The sequence below is a fragment of the Protopterus annectens genome, chromosome 13.part0 (assembly GCF_019279795.1).
Source record: "Protopterus annectens isolate FY-2018-M chromosome 13.part0, PAN1.0, whole genome shotgun sequence".
Lineage (NCBI taxonomy): Eukaryota > Metazoa > Chordata > Ceratodontiformes > Protopteridae > Protopterus > Protopterus annectens.
This window is the reverse complement of record NC_056747.1, coordinates 147967621-147991242: the sequence shown is the minus strand read 5'-3', so window position 1 is coordinate 147991242 and position 23622 is coordinate 147967621. Positions and strand designations below refer to the sequence as shown.

Below are 23622 nucleotides of genomic sequence, written 5' to 3'. Positions count from 1 at the left end.
TGATCTGAGGGAAGATAGGAGATGTGAGGGATTATGGGTAAGGGGAGGAGCTTGTAGCAGATGCTTGATAAAATGTTGCCAGCTCGGATCCGATATGGATCCGAATACCCACAGGTTGCAGAAAATGAAGTATAGCTATTCAGATGGAACGTTATGGTGAGTACATAACTTATTTTTCTAGCAGCTCTGCACAGTCTTGTCGAAGGAAGGGATATGTAGGAACTTGCTCTGTCCCTTCTTCTCCCACAGGGGCACTGCTTTGGGAATCTTACTTTTGGTTGTGAGTTCTTCTGTGACCGTGATCAATACAAAGAACATGGTACATTTGTTTGGAAAAAGTCACTGTAACGGTAGATATTACGAGTGTGAATACTGTTGCAGTATTAACTCACACTGTCCTTCCCCTGCAGGGGTTTTCATCTGTAAGACTCCCTTCTCTCGATAACTGCTGAGGTGAGGACGGGAAGGTTAAGTACTCCAGGAAACTCCTCCTCCTGCCTATCTTTGTTTTTAGTACCTCTTAGTATGAAATGCAGAAAAATTGTAGCTGGGATTTTTTATGCCAACCCAGGTTTTCACACAAACACCATTTGCATGTGTATGTATAAACTGAAAAATTCTAAGCTTAGGAAGGGTTGTTCCTGTTATTAGATATAGTTCCACTAACAAGAATATACAGGTGATAGAACAGTCTGAAAGCCTGTCTTATCTGGGGATGCTGGCATACATACTCACATTAGAGAGGCATCAGCCTGTTCTAGGATGTCCACAAATCTCTCTGAGTGAAGTCCGTCAGCTGGATATTTGCTCGTATCTCATTTTATTTGTCAGGGACTGTACTACAGTAGTTATCCTACTTGGACTTCTACTGTTCTGGTGAGTTCATAGGTTCATAGCTTGGTACTAGGCTATCAGCCCTAGGGCCTATACAAGCCTAGCCATAACAATTCCCTGGCTATTTCTTCCCACACTATTTACTTCCCTGGACCCCTGTCTAGCAGGGCAACTGACATGATCCCCGGGGTGAATTTTCTTTCTCCCATCCAATCATCAAGGTTCCTTTTGAAGAGGGCCAGAGAGGCACGCTGCTTGACATGTATGGGCAAATCTATTCCAGAGTCTGGGGACTCTCTGGGTCAGGGACCTATCCCTCCAGCATGTTTTGTTTATTGTGATGACAAGGTTTAGATCCCTGGAGCGTGTGGCTCTGAGTGATTGGGATTTCTTTAAGTATAGCATGTCTAACAGCTCTGGGTTTGACATGGCCTTGTATGTTAAGCAGAGATCGCCTCTGAGTAGACTATATGCGACAGAGTATAGCTGGAGTTTTTTAAGGCAGTCAGCATAGGGCATCTGCTTTAGGCCTGTGATTCTTTTAGTGAGGTAGTTCTGCGGCCTTTCCAGTTGTTGCAGATGTCTTGAGAGGTACATACCAAACGGGGCATTGTATTCTATAATGGGTCTAATGAGGGATGAGTACAGTGGGACAATGACCTCCTTTTTTCTGGATGAAAAGCCCTTAGTGATGAGGTGTGCCACATAGAAGGATTTCCTGACTGTTGTGGCGATGTGGTTATCGAAGGTGAGACCACTGTCCACCTGTGTCCCTAAGTCTCTCATCACACTTTCGCTGTTTAGTGTACTGCCACCTATATGGTAATTCACGGATACATATTTTTTCCCAACGGGGATAACTATACATTTCTTGGCATTGAGCTTGAGCCCATGGCTCTGGCACCAAGCATCTGTTTCTGTAAGGCCCTTTTGTAGAGTATCCACATAATTTAGGGATTCAATAATGGCTCCCAGTTTGCGGTCATCTGCGAACTTTGTTAGCCAGAGTCCCTTAGTGTTGGCCTGTATTTCAGAGAAGTAGATGCCAAACAAGAGCGGTCCCAAGACTGAACCCTGAGGTACTCCACTTGTCTGGAGCTGGATTTGGAGTCTGCTACTTTTACAGTGTGGGTTCTTTCAGTAAGCCAGTTAGCAACCCATTGGGTGACATGGGGATTAATGCCCAGTTTAGTAAGTTTATCTATGATTCCAGAGTGGTGGATGGTGTCAAAGGCCTTGGCAAGGTCTAGATAGGCTGTGTGGACCACCTTACCCTTGTCCATGGCTCTGGAGACTGATTCGAAGAAGTCAGTCAGGTTCAGGAGACAATATCGGCCCTTCACGAACCCAAACTGTGTGGGGTCCAGTGTTTGAAGGTTGCCAGTGTCTTTGTTTATAAGTTCCATGATAATACGCTCCATGGCCTTGCAGATAAGGCTTGTCAGACTGATGGGACGGTAGTTTCCGGGATCCAAGGTGGATCCCCCCTTGTGGAGTGGGGTAATTGTAGCTGTGCGCCACTCAGTGGGCATGAATCCTGAGGTGAGGCTATGATTAAACATGACACTTAGGTGAGGTGCCAGTTCATTTTCTAGTTCATGTAGTACACAGTCCGGGATGTCATCTGGTCCCATGGATGGTGTATTCTTAGCTTTGGAGAGTGCGTTTTTTACCTGTGTGGCCATTATTACTGGAATTTGTCAATCTTTCGGTATTGAGATGGGCCATTTATGGGGTGAGAGGGGGGTGAAGTTGGCACTGAATCGATCTGCCAGGATATTGGCAATATCCTTGGGATCAGTATATTTAATGCCATTCTGTTTTAGCTCAGAGCAGATCTGAGCATTGCCATTTAGATTCTTGACATAGTTATAGAATGCCTTGTGGTTGTCTTTGGAATCTTTGGCAATTTTATTTTCGTAACTAGCTTTGGAGGATTTTATGAGGGATCTCAGTTTCTTACTGAGGCTTGTAAGGGAGTTTTTTGCATCCTGGGATTTTCCTCTTTTCTGCAACAGTTTCTTCCTTTTGTTGTAAAGTTTGTTTATGGCAGGGGACCACCAGATTGGCTTCCTTTTTTTGGATGAGAGCACCTTGGTTCTATTTGGGATGGCACGATTCATGCATGCTTGGATGTGCTCATACAGTGCCTTAGTGTAGGATTCAGCAGTTGAACTTTCAGTTCCTGTCTGCATGGTTGTCATGAAGTTTGCCACTTCTGACTTGAGTAGTATGAAGTTAGCTTTGGAGGAGTTTTTTATGGAGGTTTCCTTGCTGGGGAGTGGGGGTGGGATCTGGATGTTAAGGGTAACTAGCTTATGGTCAGACCTGACTAACGAGGGGGTGACCATAGGTGTGGAGCATCGATTTCCCATGTTGGTAATGACCAGGTCTAGAATATTGGACCCCCTGGTTGGGACTATGGATTAGTTGATCCAGGGCGTTGGAATTTATGAATTCGAAGAACTGTTGGGCAAAGGTGTTGGTACAGGAGTAGTTTTCCCAGTTAATGGCAGGGTAGTTAAAATCAGCCAGTATTAGGGTGTTTGGTTCTATCTTAATATTTTCCAGTATGTTTAGAAAGGTGTAGTGAGAATCTTGGGGTATGGTGGGGGATCTGTAGTAAGCTACAATTTGGATTGCAGTCTTACCTAGTGTTCGTTGCACCTGGAGAATTTCAGACACTTTGTGTTGGGCAACTAGCCTGGTGGTGTGAATATCCTTGGTGAATATTGACACTCCTCCACCTTTAGTGTTTCGGTCCTGGTTTGGTGGCAAGAGTTGTAGCCTGGTATTGCAGGGGTGCTCTCTGGAGCCTTGAACCAGGTCTCAGTTACTGCACAGATATGGATGTTCTCCATTTTTAGGAGTGCCTCGAGAGAGTGCATTTTGAGGTTTAGACTTCTAGCACTGAGTAGCATTACCTTCAGATTTTGCATGCTTGTACCTGTTACGGTGATGGTTTTGTCCTTTGAACTTTGCCTAAAAAAGGCACTATAGGGGTTTCTTACCCAGTTGTCCTTTCTAGGCAGCTAGACAATTGTAGATGCTTGTTTGGACTGTTGTTGATTCGCATTTGATTATTGGTTCGGGTCCAGAGAAGTCATTGGAGGTGTAGTGGAGGTAAAATTGCATAATCATAATAAACTGTCCTTTCAGGTAGATGGTTCTTTTTTTTCCACTGTAAATTTGTCCCCTACAGAAGATTCGTATTCAGTTAAGTAACTTTTGTGGAATATAGACATTATGGCCCTTCTGGTGCAAGGCCTATGGAAGCAAGCATGTCTACGTGGTCTCTTGTGGAAAAGTTGAGTGGGATCATAAGCATACAGGTTCATAGTCTGCAGAGTGTTACACGCCTAGCCAAAATCCAAACAGTGACCAAAGGTGCAAATCAGGCCCTGTACATTGTGTCCATGAGGTAAAGACCTTAACCTTTCTGTTAACACCTATATGTTAAAGTTAATCCAGTCTTCTGGAATGGGAGTAGAACCCACAGTCTTCTTGCTTTCCAGCACCAGACGTAAGTGTCCTATTTGTTGAACCACTGACAAGTAGTGTATCTGATACTCTGGTTTAGGAAAAGGATCACTGTAGTTGGGTAGCAGGCAGATGGTCCATATTAAGTACAAAGAGTATTGTAGAGACAATGCCATTAACAGCTGTTTGCTGTATTAAAAAGTCAGATAAAATGTTTATTGTGAAATCTGTATAGTGAGTTTTGGCATTATTGAAACTTGTCTTTTTTTGGAGAATTTTTTACATTTTTATTACTGTAATTTAAGTGGAAGCTGTTCATTCTGTTTCAGGTAGATCCAGCTAACACAGGTAAAGTGGGGCCAAGTGAAGCTGCACTGTTTCTTAAAAAAGCCAGACTTTCAGACATGGTACTTGGAAAGGTAAGAAGTACTTCAGTTCTGTAAATGTGTAATTTTTTACATAATGTACAGACAAGTGTTAGATTATGTGCAAAGTTTTTTAAGAACTTCTTTTTGCTTTAATTAAGCTATCACATAATATGGTCTCTCTGCTTCTAAAATGTGTCATTGTTACTTTAGCTTCATTAAAGGAGCTGTGTTTATTAAGTTTTAAAATAATGTACTTGTTTGTACTGTATGCTTAGCAGCTGTCAAATTACTTACTGAATTTTGTGTAGTCTAGCAGTACCTTCTGATGATATAAGGGGAGAAAAGCAGTCCAATGCCTCAACACCTTTGTATTTCAGTTCAATTGAAGGGATTCTTGTTATTGAATATCATTGCCTATTCTGAGCATAGCCCATCCATACCCAAGGACTCAGCGAAGCCATTGAGTCTGGTCAGTGTTCTCCAGTGCAGCTATTCCACTTATGTGTGCGTTTTCCCAGTTCCTACCCTCCTTGATTCCCTAACCCTGGGGTAATGCTGCACCTGTATATGTAACTCATTCCTACAGACAGTCTGGCCTCCTTCCAGGTACAACCTACAGTACCTAGTCCCACGTACATGTAAAGCTTCTGCCTTGCTAAAAAGCCCATGCAGGTCCACGAACATTATATAAATATAAATTTGCCTATTTCACAAGTGATAATTTATTAGAGGTGTTTAAGAAAAAACAACCCCCCCCCCAGCAGTATCGTCTATGTATCACACATTCAAACATACTTTATGGTGGCGGTCATTGTTATGATTCACATACTTCTAGTTCTGTTCTTGAGAGAAATTATCCCGTGGTAGATAACTACTTTATTGTTATATCTGTGCAGTTGCACTGTACACCAAATATTATACACTTAACTTTGAATATGCTTGTTAAATTAGTCTTGTTGCTTTTTTATGTGAACATAAATGCATTTGATTAGTTATTGATTTATTGTCTGATTGCCTGTTTGACTGGGCTGTGATCTGTCAATTTGTGTTGAACTCTGCTGCAGACTACAGAAACATGCGTCTCCTTTAAAAGCTGTTTTATCCCCTTGACAGTATCTTGAAAATGCAGGACCTTATGACTGAGACCTTGGAAGTATCTGGCAGTTGCCCAAAGTACAGGAAATGAACACTAGTTTGTTAAACTTAATAAATATAATTTCATTAAAGAAACTAAAAGTAAAAACTACATGTTTTACAATTGCAAAGCCCACTTTACATGATGAGTGTATAATTACTGCAAGAAGAAATGGCAAGAAAAACACCTTTGTACAGTGCTTATTTTATAGAGCTCTGTACCCTATGAAGCCATCATATCCCCAAATGACAGCCAAATTCATTTTACTACCATGGTAATTAGCATACTACATCGAACAGAATTTTGCTTCCTGCTTTCTTGGGTTCAGCAGATATATTGCTTACTACTTCAGTTTAAGAAATATAACATTTGCAATTTTTTTTTTGTACTACTTTATATAGTTGAAGTGCATCCATCCTGAACTTGGTAATGTGTATGTGTATTATGGAGAAATGTAATCCACAAAGTCAGCCACAAATTTGTTTTTCAGTATAGCACACTTGGCAAAGTGTTAACCAGTGATTTTGCACATGAACAACTGACAGTTACCATACAGAACTAGCTGTAATGCTTCATCAAAAACTACTGTAGTGAAAGTGAAAGATTGACACCTGGCATAAGTCTTGCTTTCTTTTATACATTATATTTTGCATTAAAACTGTTCAGCTGTTTGTTTTCTAACCACTATAATGGGGAATTGAAATTCATAGACTGATGCTTTAGGCTTCTTTAAGCTACTATGTCAGTAATATAGTGCAGTAGGGCGGCCGTGGTGGTGCAGTGGTTAGCATTGCCACCTCACAGCAAGAGGTTCTCCGGTTCGATCCTTGGCTGGGGTGCCTTCTGTGTGGAGTTTGCATGCCCTCCCTGTAGTCGCATGGGTTTCCTCCCACATCCCAGAGACATGCTGTAGGTGGATTGGAGACTCTAAATTGGCCCTAGGTGTGAGTGTGTGCCTTCTGTGGAAGGTTGGGTGCCGGGCTGGCAACTGTAAACACTGTAAAACTCCACTGCCAATCATGAGCGGACAGGTGATCCGCTGTGGCAACCCCTAACTGGGGAAAAAGCTGAAAGAAGTAGTAGTAGTAGTCAATAATATAGTGCAGTGGCAGCCAACGTTACATATTTCTCATTGCCATTGTCTTTTAGTCTAATGTTTATTTATTATAATATTCTTTCTGACACTGGTTTACCAGTTTAACTGCATCACAGAGAAATAATTATTTGAAAATGTGAGTTGGATTACAGGCCTGATAGCATGTAGTACTGCTGTTTTGTGTGTAAAATAAATACTCGTTTATTGTATTGACTTTCATGCTTTTGTAAGCAGCACATTGATTTTGCCAGCCATTTAAGCTCGTATCTTTTATTGCTGTTTGGTAATTTAACAAAAAATGTTTGTTTTTGTGTTTACTTGTCGTGTCTGTGTAAGGTGTACATTAATATTTGCTTGCTGGTTAAGCTTATGTTTTGTGTCAGTAGCAGAGATTTGCTTAGTGCTGCTCCAGACTTGCAGTTCTTAGCCAATCTAAGACATCAGGATGGCAAGTGCAGGCAACATTCACCAAACACCTTTAAGACTCCCACAGGCTCTAAACCTTCTCCTCTTGCTCCCAAAAAGCCCCTCTTTTATCATGATCCTTCTTGCTTGATACTTGGCAAGCTTTGTTTTTGTTTATGCTCATGTTGATTCATTGAGGTTTTGTGGTGAATTCTCATTTTGGTTCTTTGATTCCAGTCAGGTCAACTCTACAATTTCTTGGGTTACTCTTTGGCTGTTTTATTTCAGATGGTGTTCGTTATCTCCTCTAGTGCTATTTTGTGCTTATGCAGGAGTTGCATTTTTTTGGGGGGAGGGATTTCATTAATTGTTGGGTAGTTCTGGATTATCTTTCTATTTTTAACTTGAGTGTGATTTCTGCTGTTTGTGGCAATTAGTATTTACAAAATGTAGATTGAGTTTTTTGATAGACTAACGTGACTTGGTTAAGTAAAAATTGGTAAGTAAAGGTCAGCTGGATTTAGAAAAGGTAGCAAATGTAGTCTCAAAATCCCCCATCCCCAGGACACATTCATGTACACACACGCTTTGTATTGCATGTCTGAGTGAAACATCTAGGTGCTGTCCCGCCAACACACACGCAACCTTTGTATTGTGTTCCTGAGGATTAAACATCTTGATGCCCCCCCCCCCACACACACACACACACACACACTGGTTATGTTGCATGCCTAGGGTGGAACATCTTAATGCTCCATCTGAAATCTGCAAAAATTTGGCTCCAGGACCCTTCAGGAATGCAAAACCAAATTAATCCTGAAGAGTACTGTTGCCAGCTGATTAATTTGATCCTGAACAATATGGTTATCAGCTGATGTTCATCGTGTTTCACTGTTGCAGTCATTACAATTGGGTTATCCTGCTGGCAGGCTACCCACAGTCGGCTTGAATTCCAAAGTCCTGGTCTGGCGTCGGTTGCTGTCGCCTCCTCCCTGACGTCAGTGCGCCAGGGGTATAAAAGATGCAGCAGTCGCCATTTTCTTCAGTCTTTCTTGCCGCGCGGTGCCCGAAGCAAAAGCAGTTCGCAAGTGCCGGTCGGCCGAGATTTTCAAGTTCGAATTTCAGATCCGAATTCTTCATTAAAGCTATGTACCCCATTGGGGAAACTTTTTTCTTGCTCCAGACTGATGTCAGAAAAAGTTAATAATTGTATTTCTTATGGGAAGCAAATATCTCATAAGGATTTTCATTCTTACTGTATTCCTTGCCTAGGCTCTGACCACGATGTTGCTAGTTGTCGGTTTTGTGCTAGATTTAACCAACACACTATTAAGCATTGGTACAATTTTGAATTTCATTATTTTGGCAGAAGATTTAATTATATTATGCCGTCGGAACAGCTGACTACCGGAATCTATAAAAAGCTCAAAGACAAAGAAAAGGACAGGCATCCGAGGTCCAAAACCGACGAGACTTCAGCTAAGCCATTCGCCGTGAGGCGCTTTCACAGCCCCTGACTCCCGCTACCTCAGAGCCACAGGCCGCTTCCGACTCACACGTGGAGTCGACTAGGCCACTGGAAACTCAAGGTATTGGATCCTCGGAAAATTATTCCCTCAGATGGGTCCGGAGCCGCTGAGCAAGCATTGGCTTCTGAGGGTGTTTTCAGGCCTACACTGTTATATGTGAAAACGACTTCAGCTTCAAAGGCAAAGAGTAAAGCACCTCTAAAGACAAAGAAACAAGTACAGCATTCCTCTGGACAGGCCTCCATGCCTAAAAAACAGATGCTTAAAATGGCCAAAGACCTAATCACATTGATCAGGGGTTCCCATCCCCCTCCTGATAAGAGGCCTAGGCAAGAGACAGAATATGAATCTTCAGATCAGGTTTCCATTTCCTCTGATTCCTCTTCTGAACAGGAATACTCTCTTCCTCCTTATGAGGATTCTGATGCTGAAGAATCTATCCCTTCAGCCTCCCCTCCTGAGGATTATTCTTTTGGGGAGACACTGCATACTGTGGGGGAGCACTTCCACTGGGAGAGCCAAGATTACTCAGAATCTAAGAAAAGGCTCAGAGATTTTCTTTTACTACCTCAACACAGGCCCCATTGCTATTCCTCCCATTTTAGACATTGTAGATGTATTTTCAGAGTCCGGTCTAACTCTTGACTCTCTACCACCAGCTCCTGTTAAGCCAGACAAGATACTACAGGGTTCCAGATTCACATAAATTTCTTTATAAAAACCCTTCTGCTGACCCAGAAGCCATCTCTCAGGGTCCCAAAGGGGTCAAGGCTTCCACTGCAAAAAAACGTATCCCCGGCTACCTTGGCTGTAAGGGCTTTAAATTGTCAGTTTCATATGCTTAAATATCAGCAATATCTTATGTCACTACTTAAACAGAAAATTATGATAAATTCTGAATGTGCAGAAAACAAAGAAATGCAGGATTTAATGTTAAGTTGTCAATCTCGCCTTCATTCTTGCTGGATGGGTTCAGAGCCATCGTTTGCCGCTTCAGCTACAAGGTTGCGTTTTCACCGGCTCCATGTCGTATTTAAGATTTTTTATATTTACAACTAGTTTTTGATAGATATTTTTCCCTTAGATCTTTTCTAGTAGTGTTAGTAGTCTCTCGGTTCGTCTCCCCCCCCCTTTATTAATAGTTTTCCTTACTCTTTTCCACCCTTAAGGTGGTTAGGCCTTTCCCCCCCTTTATAGTAGTTTTTGTACAGGTTCCATTCAGTAGTGTGTGTGTGTGTAATTTTGTTTTATTGTAGTAACTTTGAGAGTGTCTTTTCAAATGTTGTGTGTGTGTGTGTGTGTTTGTTGTGTCTGGTATACTTGTCTAGACTTTTTTGTCCGTTCCTGTGGTATCATGTCTAAGGATACCAAGATATCGGGATTCAAGAAGTGTGACTCGTGCTGTCAGAAGATGTCTCTGACAGACGGCCACACTTCTTGTGTGTATTGTTGGGCCCTCTGCACCTGCAGGACTCTTGTTCCATCTGTCATGCTTTTAGCCCAAAAGTCCTGCAGGAACACAGAAATAAGCTCATACTAAGGGGCTTATTAAAGCCCGAAGGTTCTCCTACAAAGCCTCTGTCAGGAAAACCTTCTAAGCCCGCCAAACCATCGGCTCCATGTCCGGACCTTCTGCCTCGTCGGTTCCGGCTGGAACCGATACATCGAGGCCTCAGTCGGCTCCGACCTTGGTGTCAGAGCCGTCTCCAAGCCAAAAGCATTCCCGATCTCCTTCACTGGAGTCGGTCAGGTTGGCTCCGAAGTCCCCTTTGCTGTCGAAGCGGAGCTATAGGTCTCACTCCTCTAGATCTTCCAGGCTTTCGGACCACGACTTCGAGAGGGTAGTCAGTAGGCTTTTGAAGTCGCAGGCGCTTGCCCAGTTATTGCATAGCCCGTCTCAACAGACAGCGGCTTCCCCAACGCCTGCTCCAGTTCCTCCTCCGACTATTCCTTCGAGCTCGGAGCCGGAGGCCGTCGGGGTTGGTACAGTGGGGGCGTCGGAACCGATTCCACCCTTATCGGTTCCTTCGGCTCCGATCCATTCATTGGCTCCGTCCTTGGAGGGATCCGGGCGCCGGGACTTCCTTGTCGGTTCCGAGGGGTTGAGTGGCATCGGACCCTTGTCCGACCCTTTTCTCCCTCTCGGAGCATCGGCGTAGGTGAGTTCGGCCCCATTGGCCTCGGAGCCGTCCCTCTCGGTGCCAGGAGGAGCTCTCATCTCTTCGGAGCTGGGTCCCTCCTCTCTGCTTGATAGGGGCGCCTTTGAGGTCATGAGGAGCATGCTGGCTCCTATACCGGCGCCACGCTCGGCCCCATCGGCCGCTCCTTCGGCCTCTGCCTACCTTCCTGAACCCAAGCGTGGAGAACCAACACTCCAGGTCGCCCCATTGGGTGTATCCTCCTCTTCTGAGGCCTCCCCTGATCCTGCGGGGGCACCCCCTCGGAAGAGGACATGCAAGAGGAAGCATGTGGACTCACCGGAGTCAGTGACATCTGACACCGACCTGGATGATTCGGAAGGGTCCCCCTCTGAGGATGTCTCATTTTCTGACATCCTAGAGATCCTTAAACAGAGGGGGAACTGGTCTGCCCTCGACCCTTCCGAGGACGAGTCGGTGTACCTGGACGCGTTCGGTTCTCGCCCTTCCACCTCCTGGGTGTCCCCACCTTTCAACCCACTCATAGAGGTGGTGGCTCGGAAGGCGTGGACGGCTCCAGATACTATGGAACCAACTCCCCGGAGGCCCACAAAATTTATTACAGCCCCTTCGGACAAGCAGTTTCTCACTAAGTGCATCCCCGTTGATGCCATGGTGGTGGCGGCGGCCACTAAGAAGGAGTTGGCTGACCCAGTTCCTGTCCATCCTCCTAATAAGGAATCTAGGACTATGGATAGGTACGGCAAGCGGATGTTTTCTTCAGCGACCTTTGCCATGCGTTCGCTGAATTATTTGTTCCATTTCACCCGTCTTCAGCGAGACCTTCTCAAAGAACTAGGTGGTACCTTACAGGAACCATCAGCTGCTGGGTCTCAGGAAAAGATCAATTCCCAGCTAGGGACCCTGAACTCTATTGTAAACTCCTCCATGCGGCTCATTTCCTATGCCGCCGATAGAGCGAGTAGGGCTGCAGGCACGGGCGTTGCTGTAAGGAGACATGCCTGGATGCGGCTTTGCAACTTTGCCGACCCCTTCAAGGTGTCCTTCACTAACACCCCCTTTGACGGTTCTGCCTTGTTCGGACTTCAAGTGAAGGATACATTGACCAGGTGCGAGCAGGAAGGCAAGACTCTCTGCCATAGGAGTCCGTTTTTCTACCCCTTCTAGACCATACCCTAAGGATCAGAAAGGTGGGAAAATGTGGTTCCGTAAACCTCAGGGAGTACTGCCTGACACATGTGGTGAGCTTCCCTCCAGAGGTAGAGGAGGGAACAATAATAGACGCCGCCCGAGGGGGTCCGCAGAATCAGGGTAGCAGAGAATCTTTCTCTGACAAACCTTCCAGCACCCCTGAGGAGCTGCCCGACTGTCCACCTTCGGAGGCAGTCGGGGGAAGACTATCACTGTACCCAGAAGCCTGGCATTCCCTCACGCAAGACAAATGGGTACGGTCGATCATTTCCGAGGGTTACAGAATTCCCTTTATTCACACCCCACAACAGCCAAAAGGGCCCCTTCCAGACATTCCACCCAGTCTGAGGGATCTAGCAGCACTAGAAATTTCAAAGCTGCTAAGAAAAAGGGCCATCCAGCCAGTCCCAGCAGACCAACAAGGATCCAGAATCTACTCCAAGTTCTTTTTGGTACCAAAAAAGACAGGGGACTGGAGACCTATTTTGGATCTCAGCAGGCTGAACAAGTCTGTTCAAAGAACGAAGTTCCGGATGGTCACGCTACAGTCCATTCTACCCTTTCTGGGTCAGGACAATTGGATGTGCTCTATAGACCTTCAGGATGCATACTACCATATCAAAATGAACAGGCATTCCAGAAGGTTTCTCCACTTCCGGCTGGGAGCCATAGTCACTACCAATTCAAAGCCCTGCCCTTTGGCCTCACCACAGCCCCCAGGGTGTTTACCAAATGCATGGCAGTGGTTGCGGCTCACCTGAGACGGCAAGGATTCCAGGTGTTTCCATATTTAGACGACTGGCTCCTTACTGCCACCACCAGGCACCAACTACTCCAATCCAGAGATTACGCTGTACAAACGTGCAACGCGCTAGGTATCTCTGTAAATTTCGAAAAGTCTGCATTGTCACCTTGTTGGTCTATTACCTTCATAGGCGCCGTTTTAAACTCAGTGGAGCTCTCAGCAAAACTACCTACACAGAGTTTCAGACATTCGCAACCATGTTCAGATCCTATTACAGGAGAGCAGAGTCCAAGCCAGATTTGTACTAAAAACACTTGTCTCATGGCAGCAGCAATCACTTTACTCCCCCTAGCGCATTTTCATATGCGGATCCTGCAGTGGATGCTATTTTCCCAGTGGTCCTTTCAGCAGCTCCCCATGTCACACACCATTCTAATCACTCAGTCATGCAAAAGACACCTTTCTTGGTGGACGGTCTCCCCTCAGGTACTCCAGGGCAGACCTGTGATCCTTCCTTCTCCTGTTGCCACTGTGACAACAGATGCCTCCCTGATCGGGTGGTGGGGGGGGGCATTTTCGGGGCAGGACAGTCCAGGGCACATGGCAACCCTTTGAATGCCACGTGCACATAAATGTCTTGGAAATGAGAGTGGTACTTTTAGCATTGCAGGCCCTTCAGGACTCTCTACCCACCGGGACTATTGCAATTCAAACAGACAATATGTCTGTAGTGTGGTACATCAACAAGCAGAGCGGAACCAGATCCTACCCCCTATGTCGAGAAGCACTCAGACTTTGGCAATGGGCGATCTCTTCTCAACGGTTTCTGGTAGCAACGCATATTCCCGGGAAGTCCAACGTCATAGCGGACATACTGAGCAGAGCCATTCTCATGCCTCACGAGTGGTCTCTCAACCAGATAGTAGCGGAAAGAATTTTCAGAAGGTGGGGTCAACCTTGCTGCGACCATTTTGCAACACCTCTAAACAGCAAGTGCCCAGATCACCCTCTTCCCTCTCCCAGATCTACCCCCCAGAGACGCAATAGTTCACGATTGGCCCCGGGGTCTTCTGTATGCATTCCCCCCCCTTTCCCATAATTACTCAATGAATCCAGAAAGCGACTGCCTTGAAAGCCAGGATGATCCTCATTGCCCCTTACTGGCCTCGACAAATTTGGTTTCCGTTCCTGCAACGCCATCTACTGGAGCAGCCCTGGCATCTGGACCCAGTGCTAGATCTTCTGACCCATCAATTGGGCGGGCTGCATCAGTCCCTTCGATCTCTCAACCTCACAGCTTGGTTGCTCCACTTCCAACCCTAGCCAGGCTTCTCCTTATCTCTCAACCAGTTTGCGATATTATCCTCGCTTCTCACAAGTCTACTACCAGAAAGACTTATGCTAGCAAATGGAAGCGTTTCTCTGGGCAGGGGAAAAACATGTGGACCCCTTTACGGTTCTTGTCCAGACAGTTCTAGAGTTTCTAGCAGAACTCTTTCGATTGGGCTCCTCCTCAGCTACCATCAGAGTTCAACTGGCAGCTATTGCAAATTTCCACGTTGGCTTGTCAGAGACCAGCATCATGTCCCACAAACTTTGCAAAGCCTTTTTAAAAGGAACCCTTTTACTTAGGCCCCTGGTTAAGGACCCTCCCCCACCGTGGGACTTAAATTTGGTACTGTCTTCTTTAATTCTTCCTCCCTTTGAGCCGGCGGCTTCTTGTTCGTTGAAGTTGCTCTTGTGGAAAACACTCTTCTTAGTAGCCATCACCTCAGCAAGACTGGTCTCGGAAATTCAAGCCCTTTGCGTTCGCCCTCCTTATCTTGTTTTTCACAAAGACAGAGTGTCACTCAGGACTAATCCATCTTTTTTACCCAAAATAATCTCAGAGAAAAATATGAATCTGACCATAGATCTTCCAGTCTTCTTCCCAAATTACACCAATAGAGCTGACCGAAAGTTACATTGTTTGGACGTTCACCGTCAATTACGCCTCTACCTGGATAGAACTAAGCAGATGAGAAAATCAAACCAGCTCTTCCTGTCTTATGCGGAAGGGAAACAAGGCCAACCAGTCTCTAAGGTAACTTTGTCCAGGTGGTTGTCCTGTCTTATCACGTTGGTCTATTAGTTGAGGAACACAGACCTTCCTACTAAGCCTAGAGCCGACTCAACCAGAGCTTTAGCTTCTTCAGTAGCCTTTCAGGCAAGATTGCAGATGGATTCCATTTGCGCAGCGGCCACTTGGACCTCTCCTCATACCTTCATTTCTCATTACAAGCTCGATATGGTCTCCAGAAGTCGGGCTGATTTTGGTTCCACTGTACTCAAGAGTTTGTTGCATTGAGCCACCCAGGATTTAGGTGCTAGGGACGCTGTCCCATCCAGCAAGAATGAAGGCGAGATTGACAACTTAACATTGAGAAGTTATGTACTTACCATAACGTTCCATGTTAGTTGTCTTCTTCTCGCCTTCTTTCTTGCGTCCCACCCTCCATCCCCCTAGCCTGGGAAGATCTAGAGTACCTTGTGAGAGTTACTGCCACCTCAGTTATATCCCCAGCTAGCTCCCTTGCTCCCTCTTTTGCTAGCTCTCTGGGGGTTTATATATATATATATACATATATATATATATATATATATATATATATATATATATATATATATATATATTATATATTTATTTTTTATCTATGATTAGGTGGTTTATTCTCTGTCTGTTGTGGTATATATAGTAGAGATTAGTTATATCTTAGAGATCTGGGTATATGACGCCTAGCATTATGGGACATAGCATAGCCTCGAGCCGGTAAAAAATAGCTCTTGAGCTTTAGTATTAGGCCAAGTCAGAGCCGAACCCATCCAGCAAGAAAGAAGGCGAGAAGAAGACAACTAACATGGAACGTTATGGTAAGTACATAACTTGAAAATATCCACAAGCACAGGACCCGGAGCCCACCAAAAACCAAGGCAAAAGTTTAATGCATATTTCAAAACATAAAATAAATCCAACCAAGTGCTTTTACCCAGTACTCTACCAGGCTTTTTCAAGGATTAAATAAAATCTTTGTAAATCATCCCTTTAAATAGTAATGTTCCATGTCAGCTGGTCAGCAAGTAATTCATCAATTAGTTAATTAATTAAAACAATGACTCCATACATTTCCTTTGAAAATTAATAACTCCACGTCTTTCATTCTTTTAACAAATAATTAAAATACATAAATGAAATGCAATGTCCCTAACATTAAAAACTAGACATATCTTAATGAACTTTTTATGAATTTTTTATGACTACACTGTGGAACCCCATCCTAAACATATTAAAGTCTAGCCCTTCTTAATTTTAACACTGGGGCAATGTTAATATTGTCGTTTAGTCCTGGGAACCTAGTTGCGTTTAGTTTAAGCTGCCAATAAAGTTCACGGTATTCAAGTAATGTTTCCCAACTCCCCCCTCTTAATTCAGGCGTGACTTGCTCTAATACCATAAACCTTAATTCCATTTCTCTACATTTCTGGGAATGTTTAAAAAAAAGCATTTGTTTCTTTTTTCCTCGAGATGTCATAAAGATGCTCGTACACCCTTCTTCTTAGGGGTCTCTCTGTTTTACCAACATAAAAACCTAAACAGAATATACAGACCACTAAATATAGCAAGTCACGCCTGAATTAAAAGGGGGGAGTTGGGAAACATTACTTGAATACCGTGAACTTTATTGGCAGCTTAAACTAAACACAACTAGGTTCCCAGGGCTAAACGACAATATTAACATTGCCCCAGTGTTAAAATTAAGAAGGGCTAGACTTTAATATATTTAGGATGGGGTTCCACAGTGTAGTCATAAAAAAATCATAAAAAGTTCATTAAGATATGTCTAGTTTTTAATGTTAGGGACATTGCATTTCATTTATGTATTTTAATCATTTGTTAAAAGAATGAAAGACATGGAGTTATTAATTTTCAAAGGAAATGTATGGAGTCATTGTTTTAATTAATTAACTAATTGATGAATTACTTGTTGACCAGCTGACATGGAACATTACTATTTAAAGGGATGATTTACGAAGATTTTATTTAATCCTTGAAAAAGCCTGGTAGAGTACCGGGCGAAAGCGCTTGGTTGGATTTATTTTATGTTTTGAAATACGCATTAAACTTTTGCCTTAAATATTTGCCTTGGTTTTTGGTGGGCTCCGGGTCCTGTGCTTGTGGATATTTTCGATTTATTTGATTTATTTGGTTTGGTTGCTGTATTGATTTGGTAAGTACATAACTTCTCATTGCATGCAGCTGAACAAGTGGGAAAGCATACTTTGCAGTGTGGTTTTGATTCTCTGGAGGCCTCCTGCAGGGCCGCTGTTATGGGTTCTGTCATTAGGAGGCATGCTTGGTTAATGGAACAGAATCTGCCTGATCATGTTAAAGCAAAATTATTAGATGCTCCATTACAGCATGATACCTTGTTTGATGTTAAAGCAGAAGAGGTGCTGAAGAAAATGGAGGATAAAGCTAAATCTATGCAAACAGTCAATGATTTCTTACAGGTTCAACCTCCCAGATTTAGCAGGAACTGGCCTGCAAAGAACTGGTCCTTTCCAGTGTCAGACAGGCCATAAAGAGGCAGATACAGACGGCCCAGAGGCAGATCCCAACCCCAGGGCTCATATAGGTCTAAACAATGGGGTGCTTCTACCTCCAGAAGTGGAGAAGATAAATCACAGCCATACAGGAAACAGTCTCAATGACTTTCCCCTGCCAGCACCGAGCACTTAGCTTTTGGCAGCCCCTTTAGGGGGAAAACTAGCACTTTTTTCACAAAATTGGCACATGATCACCTAGGACAAATGGGTCCTGAAAATAGTTTCTCAAGGCTACAGGTTCATTTTCACACCCTGCCAAGGGCAAACGGAATGCCAGACTAGCCACACAATCAATGGGCAGAGGTTCAAAAACAAGTTTCAGCCCTCATGGACATGAGGGCCGTTTAGCGAGTGCCAAAGCAAGAGCAGGGATAAGGATTTTACTAAAGACTCTTCTTGGTGCCCAGAAAGGACAATGCATGGAGACCAATACTGGACCTGTCTATTCTAAACACATTTCTGGATATTCCGAAATTCAAAATGTTGACTCTGCAGCAGCTTCTGCCCATGCTGGGCAAGAAGGCATGGCTTGTGACCTAAAAGAGGCATACCTGCATGTCCTAATCAGACATTCATGCAAAAGATACCTCAGATTTATAGCTGGCCCAATGCACTACCAATTCTCTGCACTGCCCTTTGGCTTATCTACTGCGCCCAGGGCCTTCACAAAATGCCTGGCACCAGTAATTGCATTTTGCAGACAAAGAGGAATACAAATTTATCCTTACTTGGACGATTGCCTTTTTCAAGCAGAGAACAGAAACTTTCTACTACAGCATCCGGCGTTTGTAAAAAGATTACTAACATGCCTAGGTTACACAGTAAACGAAAAGAAATCAAAACTAGTACCCTCACAAGAGATAATATTCCTGAGTGCAAGCTTAAATACAACTGCCCAGATGGCTTATTGTCACGCCAGACAGACAACTGACTACTTATTTGAAAATGTTGGCAACAAAGACCCAGTTATCTGCAAGAAAAATTCTGCAGGCTTTGGGCTTCATGGCATCCTGCATACTGCTAATTCCATATGCAAGACTGCATATGAGGAAACTACAATGGTATCTAAAAAGTGTTTGGACTCAACATTGCCACAGCCTGGAAACAATAATGACCCTCATTCCATGCCTGCAACAGGAGTTTCGATGGTGGGGGAGGCGTGTCACCACAACAAGGGGACAGCCTTTTACTTTACCCACAGCCAGGCATACATTAACAACAGATGCATCAGATTATGCCTGGGGGGCCCATATGGCAGAAAGATGTATTCAGGGCACATGGTCTGCAAGCCATATGCATCTGCATATCAGTCAAAAAGAGATGCTAGCTGTTCAAAATGCCCTGACAGCCTTCAAGGATCTACTTCATCCAGGACAACTATCGATAAAGACGGACAGTACTACAGTCATGTGGTACATAAACAAGCAGGGAGGCACACATTCCTACCCCTTCTGCAGAGTAGCAATGACTTTGTGGGACACAGCATTGACTTACCGAGTACATCTGCAAGCACAATACCTGCCAAAAAAGATAAATTCTCTGGCAGAAGAACTAAGCAGAAACCTAATGGAACCCCACGAGTGGAAATTGGATCCACAAGTCTTCAGAATGATAACAAGGAAATGGGGATGCCCGGACATAGACCTCTTTGCCTCACCTCACAACTACCAACTGCAGAAATTCTGCACAAGGACTTATCACAAGCTATCATGGAAAGTGGATGCTGTGTCTTTCAGCTGGAAAAACTTAACAGTATACGCCTTTCCACCACTGCCTCTCCTCCCCAAGGTACTCCTAAAGGTCAGACAAGAGAAGCCACAAATTATACTGATTGCCCCAGACTGGCCCTGCCAGCACTGGTACCCAATCCTAATGAGCTTGTTTCAAAGCCCATCCTGGACATTCCCTCAAATTCCTCACTTATTGACTCAACAAAACAGTCCGATCCTGCACAGCCAACTCAGGATCTTAAACCTGGCAGCATGGTGGATAATGTAACCATTCAAAACATGCCTATGTCTAAAGCAGTGTTGGATGTTATTTTGGAGGCCAGGAGGCCTAGCACCAGAAAATCTTATGCAGAAAAATGAATTCTGTGCTTGGAACCAGGCACAAGGAATTGACACAATTGTACCAAATATTCCTCAGATTTTGCAATACTTAACTGAGATGCTGGACAAAGCCCTATCCTTTTCCTCAATTAAGATTCATGCCTCTGCCATTTCAGCTCACTACAGTACAGAACCACCTCTATTCTCTCATCCATTACTAAGGCAGTACCTCAGAGGGGCCAAAAACATAAGACCCCCAAGGAGAGCACCAATACCTGCATGGGACCTAAATTATGTCTTGGAAAAATTCACACTGCCTCCTTTTGAACCAGCCTCTACAGCTGATATAAAATTCTTATCTTGGAAAACAGCTTTGCTCCTAGCAATAACCTCTGCAAGACAAGTTTCAGAGTTACAGGCACACATGGCCGTGGAACCCTTTATCATTTTCCATCAGAACAGGGTTTCTCTGAGGACAAACCCGACATTTATGCCTAAGGTAGTGTCCAGTGTGGCCCTGAATCAAACAATTAATTTGCCTACCTTTTATCCAAACCCACAGAATAAGGGTGAGAGACTTCTGCATTCTTTGGACATTCACAGGCAGCTACGCTTCTACTTGGACAGAGCCAAAGCTTTCAGAAAAACTGAACAACTTCTAGTGGCATATGCTGCAGGATCACAAGGAAAGGCAATCTCAAAGCAGACTATTTCAAAATGGATAGGTCACTGCATTCGTTTCTGCTATTCACAGTATGGCAAATCAGTGCCTAAGGGCATTAGGTCACATTCAACCAGAGCACCAGCCACTTCAGCAACCTTCCTCAGAGGAGTACCAACCAAAGACATCTTAGAGGCTGCAACTTGGAGTTCAGTGCACACTTTTACAAAGCTCTATCACTTACCTCTCTACTCTAAATCTAGAGCAGGCTTTCCCATTGCAGTTCTGCAGGGTCTCATAGCCTCTCCTAATCCTATTTAGCCCCAGCCGCCCAACCATAGCTTTGGGATTCAATCCAATTGTAATGACTGCAACAGTGAAACACGATGAACATAGTATAGTTGTGTACCTACCATAAATGTAGATGTTGGAGTGTATTCACTGTTGCAGTCCAGGTTACTCACCCGCCATCCCCCTTTCCTTTGCTGGGTCTAATCTGTACTTCTCTATTCTATACAACCTATGTGGTGTATTTGCTTGTAGATGAAGGTAGAGTTTTACTTTACTGCATGCATGTTTATTGGTATAAATTAGCCTACCCTTTTGGGGGCACCTGACATCTGGGGTAAGTAAAACTGAAGAAAATGGCGTTGGCTGCATCTTTTATACCCTTGGCGCACTGACGTCCGGGAGGAGGCAACAGCAACCGATGCAGGACCAGCACTTTGGAATTCAGGCCGACTGTGGGAAGCCTGCCAGCAGGATAACCCTATTGTAATGACTGCAACAGTGAATACACTCAAACATCTACATTTATGGTAGGTACACAACTGTTCCAAAAAAAAACACGATCGTGTCAGCGCACAAGGGTGAAAGTCCATAAAATGTTTATTAAATAAATTCCACAAGCGCTTTCACCCTAGCTCAATTGTAGGGCAACTGTACTTTACTTGGATTGGTAACATATCTAAGTACGATTGCAGATTATTTTTTTTATAAGAAATGTAGATAAAACACAGACCCTGTAAATGATTCTGTCAAATGGTACAGAAGCATGAATACATAAAATAAAAAGATGAACAGAATCACCACAGCTAAAAGAAAAACTTTAAAAATTTTAATATAAGAACAGCGTAAATGCTTTCTCGGCCTAGCAGCTGCTTCTTCATACTCAAGTAGCAGCAGCATTCTTCTCCCTATTTAAAAGCAGTCAGTCAAACTAATTAAGAACTCCATCCTCTTAAAGACACACAGACCAATGCAGTGCGAACACACTGTCAGCACTTAGTAAAAATTTTACAAAGGAAATACAGCAGCTTAAAACCACACATCTAAATTTTTTTTCATACATCCAAATATATGCTGCGGCTGAATCCTACATCCACTCATGCATGAATCGTGCCACCCCAAATAGAACCAAAACGCTCTCCTCCAAACAAAGGAAGCCAATGTGGTGGTCCTCTGCCATAAACAAACTTTACAACAAAAGGAAGAAACTGTTGCAGAAAAGAGGCACATCCCAGGATGCAAAAAACTCCCTTACCAGCCTCAGTAAGAAGCTGAGATCCCTCATAAAATCCTCCAAAGCTAGTTACGAAAATAAAATTGCCAAAGATTCCAAAGACAACTACAAAGTATTCTATAGTTATGTCAAGAATCTAAATGGCAATGTTCAGAGCTGCTCTGAGCTACAACAGAATGGCATTAAATATACTGATCCCAAGGATATTGCCAATATCCTGGCAGATCGATTCAGTGCCAACTTCACCCCCCTCTCTCCCCTAAAGGGTCCATCTCAATAAAAAAATATTGCCAAATTCCAGTAATAATGGCCACATGGGTAAAAACCGCACTCTCCAAAGCTAAGTATACAGCATCCATGGGACCAGAAGACATCCTGGGCTGTGTACTACATGAACTACAAAATGAACTGGCACCTCACTTAAGTGTCATGTTTAATCAAAAGCCTCACCTCAGGCTTCGTGCCACTGATTGGCACACAATTACAGTTACGAGCCTGATCTGCAAGGCCATGGAACGTATTATCATGGAACTTATAAACAAAGACATTGGCAACCTTCAAACACTGGACCCCACCCAGTTTGGGTTCATGAAGGGCCGGTCTTGTCTCCTGAACCTGATTGACTTCTTCAAATCAGTCTCCAGAGCTATGAACGAGAGTAAGGCGGTCCTCACAGCCTATGTGGACCTTGGCAAGGCCTTCAACACCATCCCCCACTCTGGAATCATAGATAAACTTACTAAGCTGGGCATTAATCCCTACATCGCTTGATGGGTTGCCAACTGGCTTACTGACAGAACACACACTGTAAAAGTAGCCGACTCCAAATCCAGCTCCAGATAAGTGACAAGTGGAGTACCTCAGGGTTCGGTCCCGAGACCGCTGCTGTTTGGCATCTACTTCTCTGAAGAACAGGCCAACACTAAGAGACTCTGGCTAACAAAGTTTGCAGATGACTGCAAACTGTGAGCCATTATTGAATCCCCAAATCATGTGGATATTTTACAAAAGGGCCTTACAGAAACAGCTGCTTGGTATCAGAGCCATAGGCTCAAGCTCAATGCCAAGAAATGTATAGTTATCCCCTTTGGGAAAAAACATGTACCCATGAATTACCACATAGGTGGCAGTACACTAAACACCGAAAGTGTGATAAGAGACTTAGGGACACAGGTGGACAGTGGTCTCACCTTCGATAACCACATCGCCACAACAGGCAGGAAATCCTTCTAAGTGGCTCACCTCATCACTAAGGGCTTTTTTATCCAGAAAAAAGCAGTCATTGCCCCACTGTGCTCATCCTTCATTTGACCCATTATAGAATACAACACCCCGTTTAGTATGTACCACTCAAGACATCTGCAACAACTGGAAAGGCCACAGAAATACCTCACTAAAAAAATCACAGGCCTAAAGCAGATGCCCTCTGCTGACAGTTTAAAAAATACCAGGTATACTCTGTAGCATACCGTCTACTCAGAGGTGATCTCTGCTTAACATACAAGGCCATGTTAAACCCAGAGCTGTTAGACATGCTACACTTAAAGAAATCCCAATCCCTCAGAGCCACATGCTCCAGAGATCTAATCCTTGTCATCACAATGAACAAAACATGCTGGAGGGATAGGTTCCTGACCCAGAGACTACCCAGACTCTGGAATAGACTGCCCATACATGTCAAGCAGAGCACCTCTTTGGCCCTCTTCAAAAGGAACCTTGACGATTGGATGGGAGATAGGAAATTCACCCCAGGGATCATGTCAGTCGCCCTGCTAGACAGGGGTCTAGGGAAGTAAATATTG

General features: G+C 44.0%; 1 protein-coding gene across 1 annotated transcript in view; it reads left to right on the top strand.

Annotated features, from left to right (window-relative positions):
- The window catches only part of EPS15L1 (epidermal growth factor receptor pathway substrate 15 like 1), a 3892050-nt gene that overhangs the window by 398305 nt on the left and 3470123 nt on the right, over positions 1-23622 (top strand). Inside the window, exon 3 of the mRNA XM_044090736.1 lies at positions 4644-4733. Coding sequence (XP_043946671.1) covers positions 4644-4733 — 90 coding nt within the window. The remainder of the gene's footprint in view (positions 1-4643; positions 4734-23622) is intronic.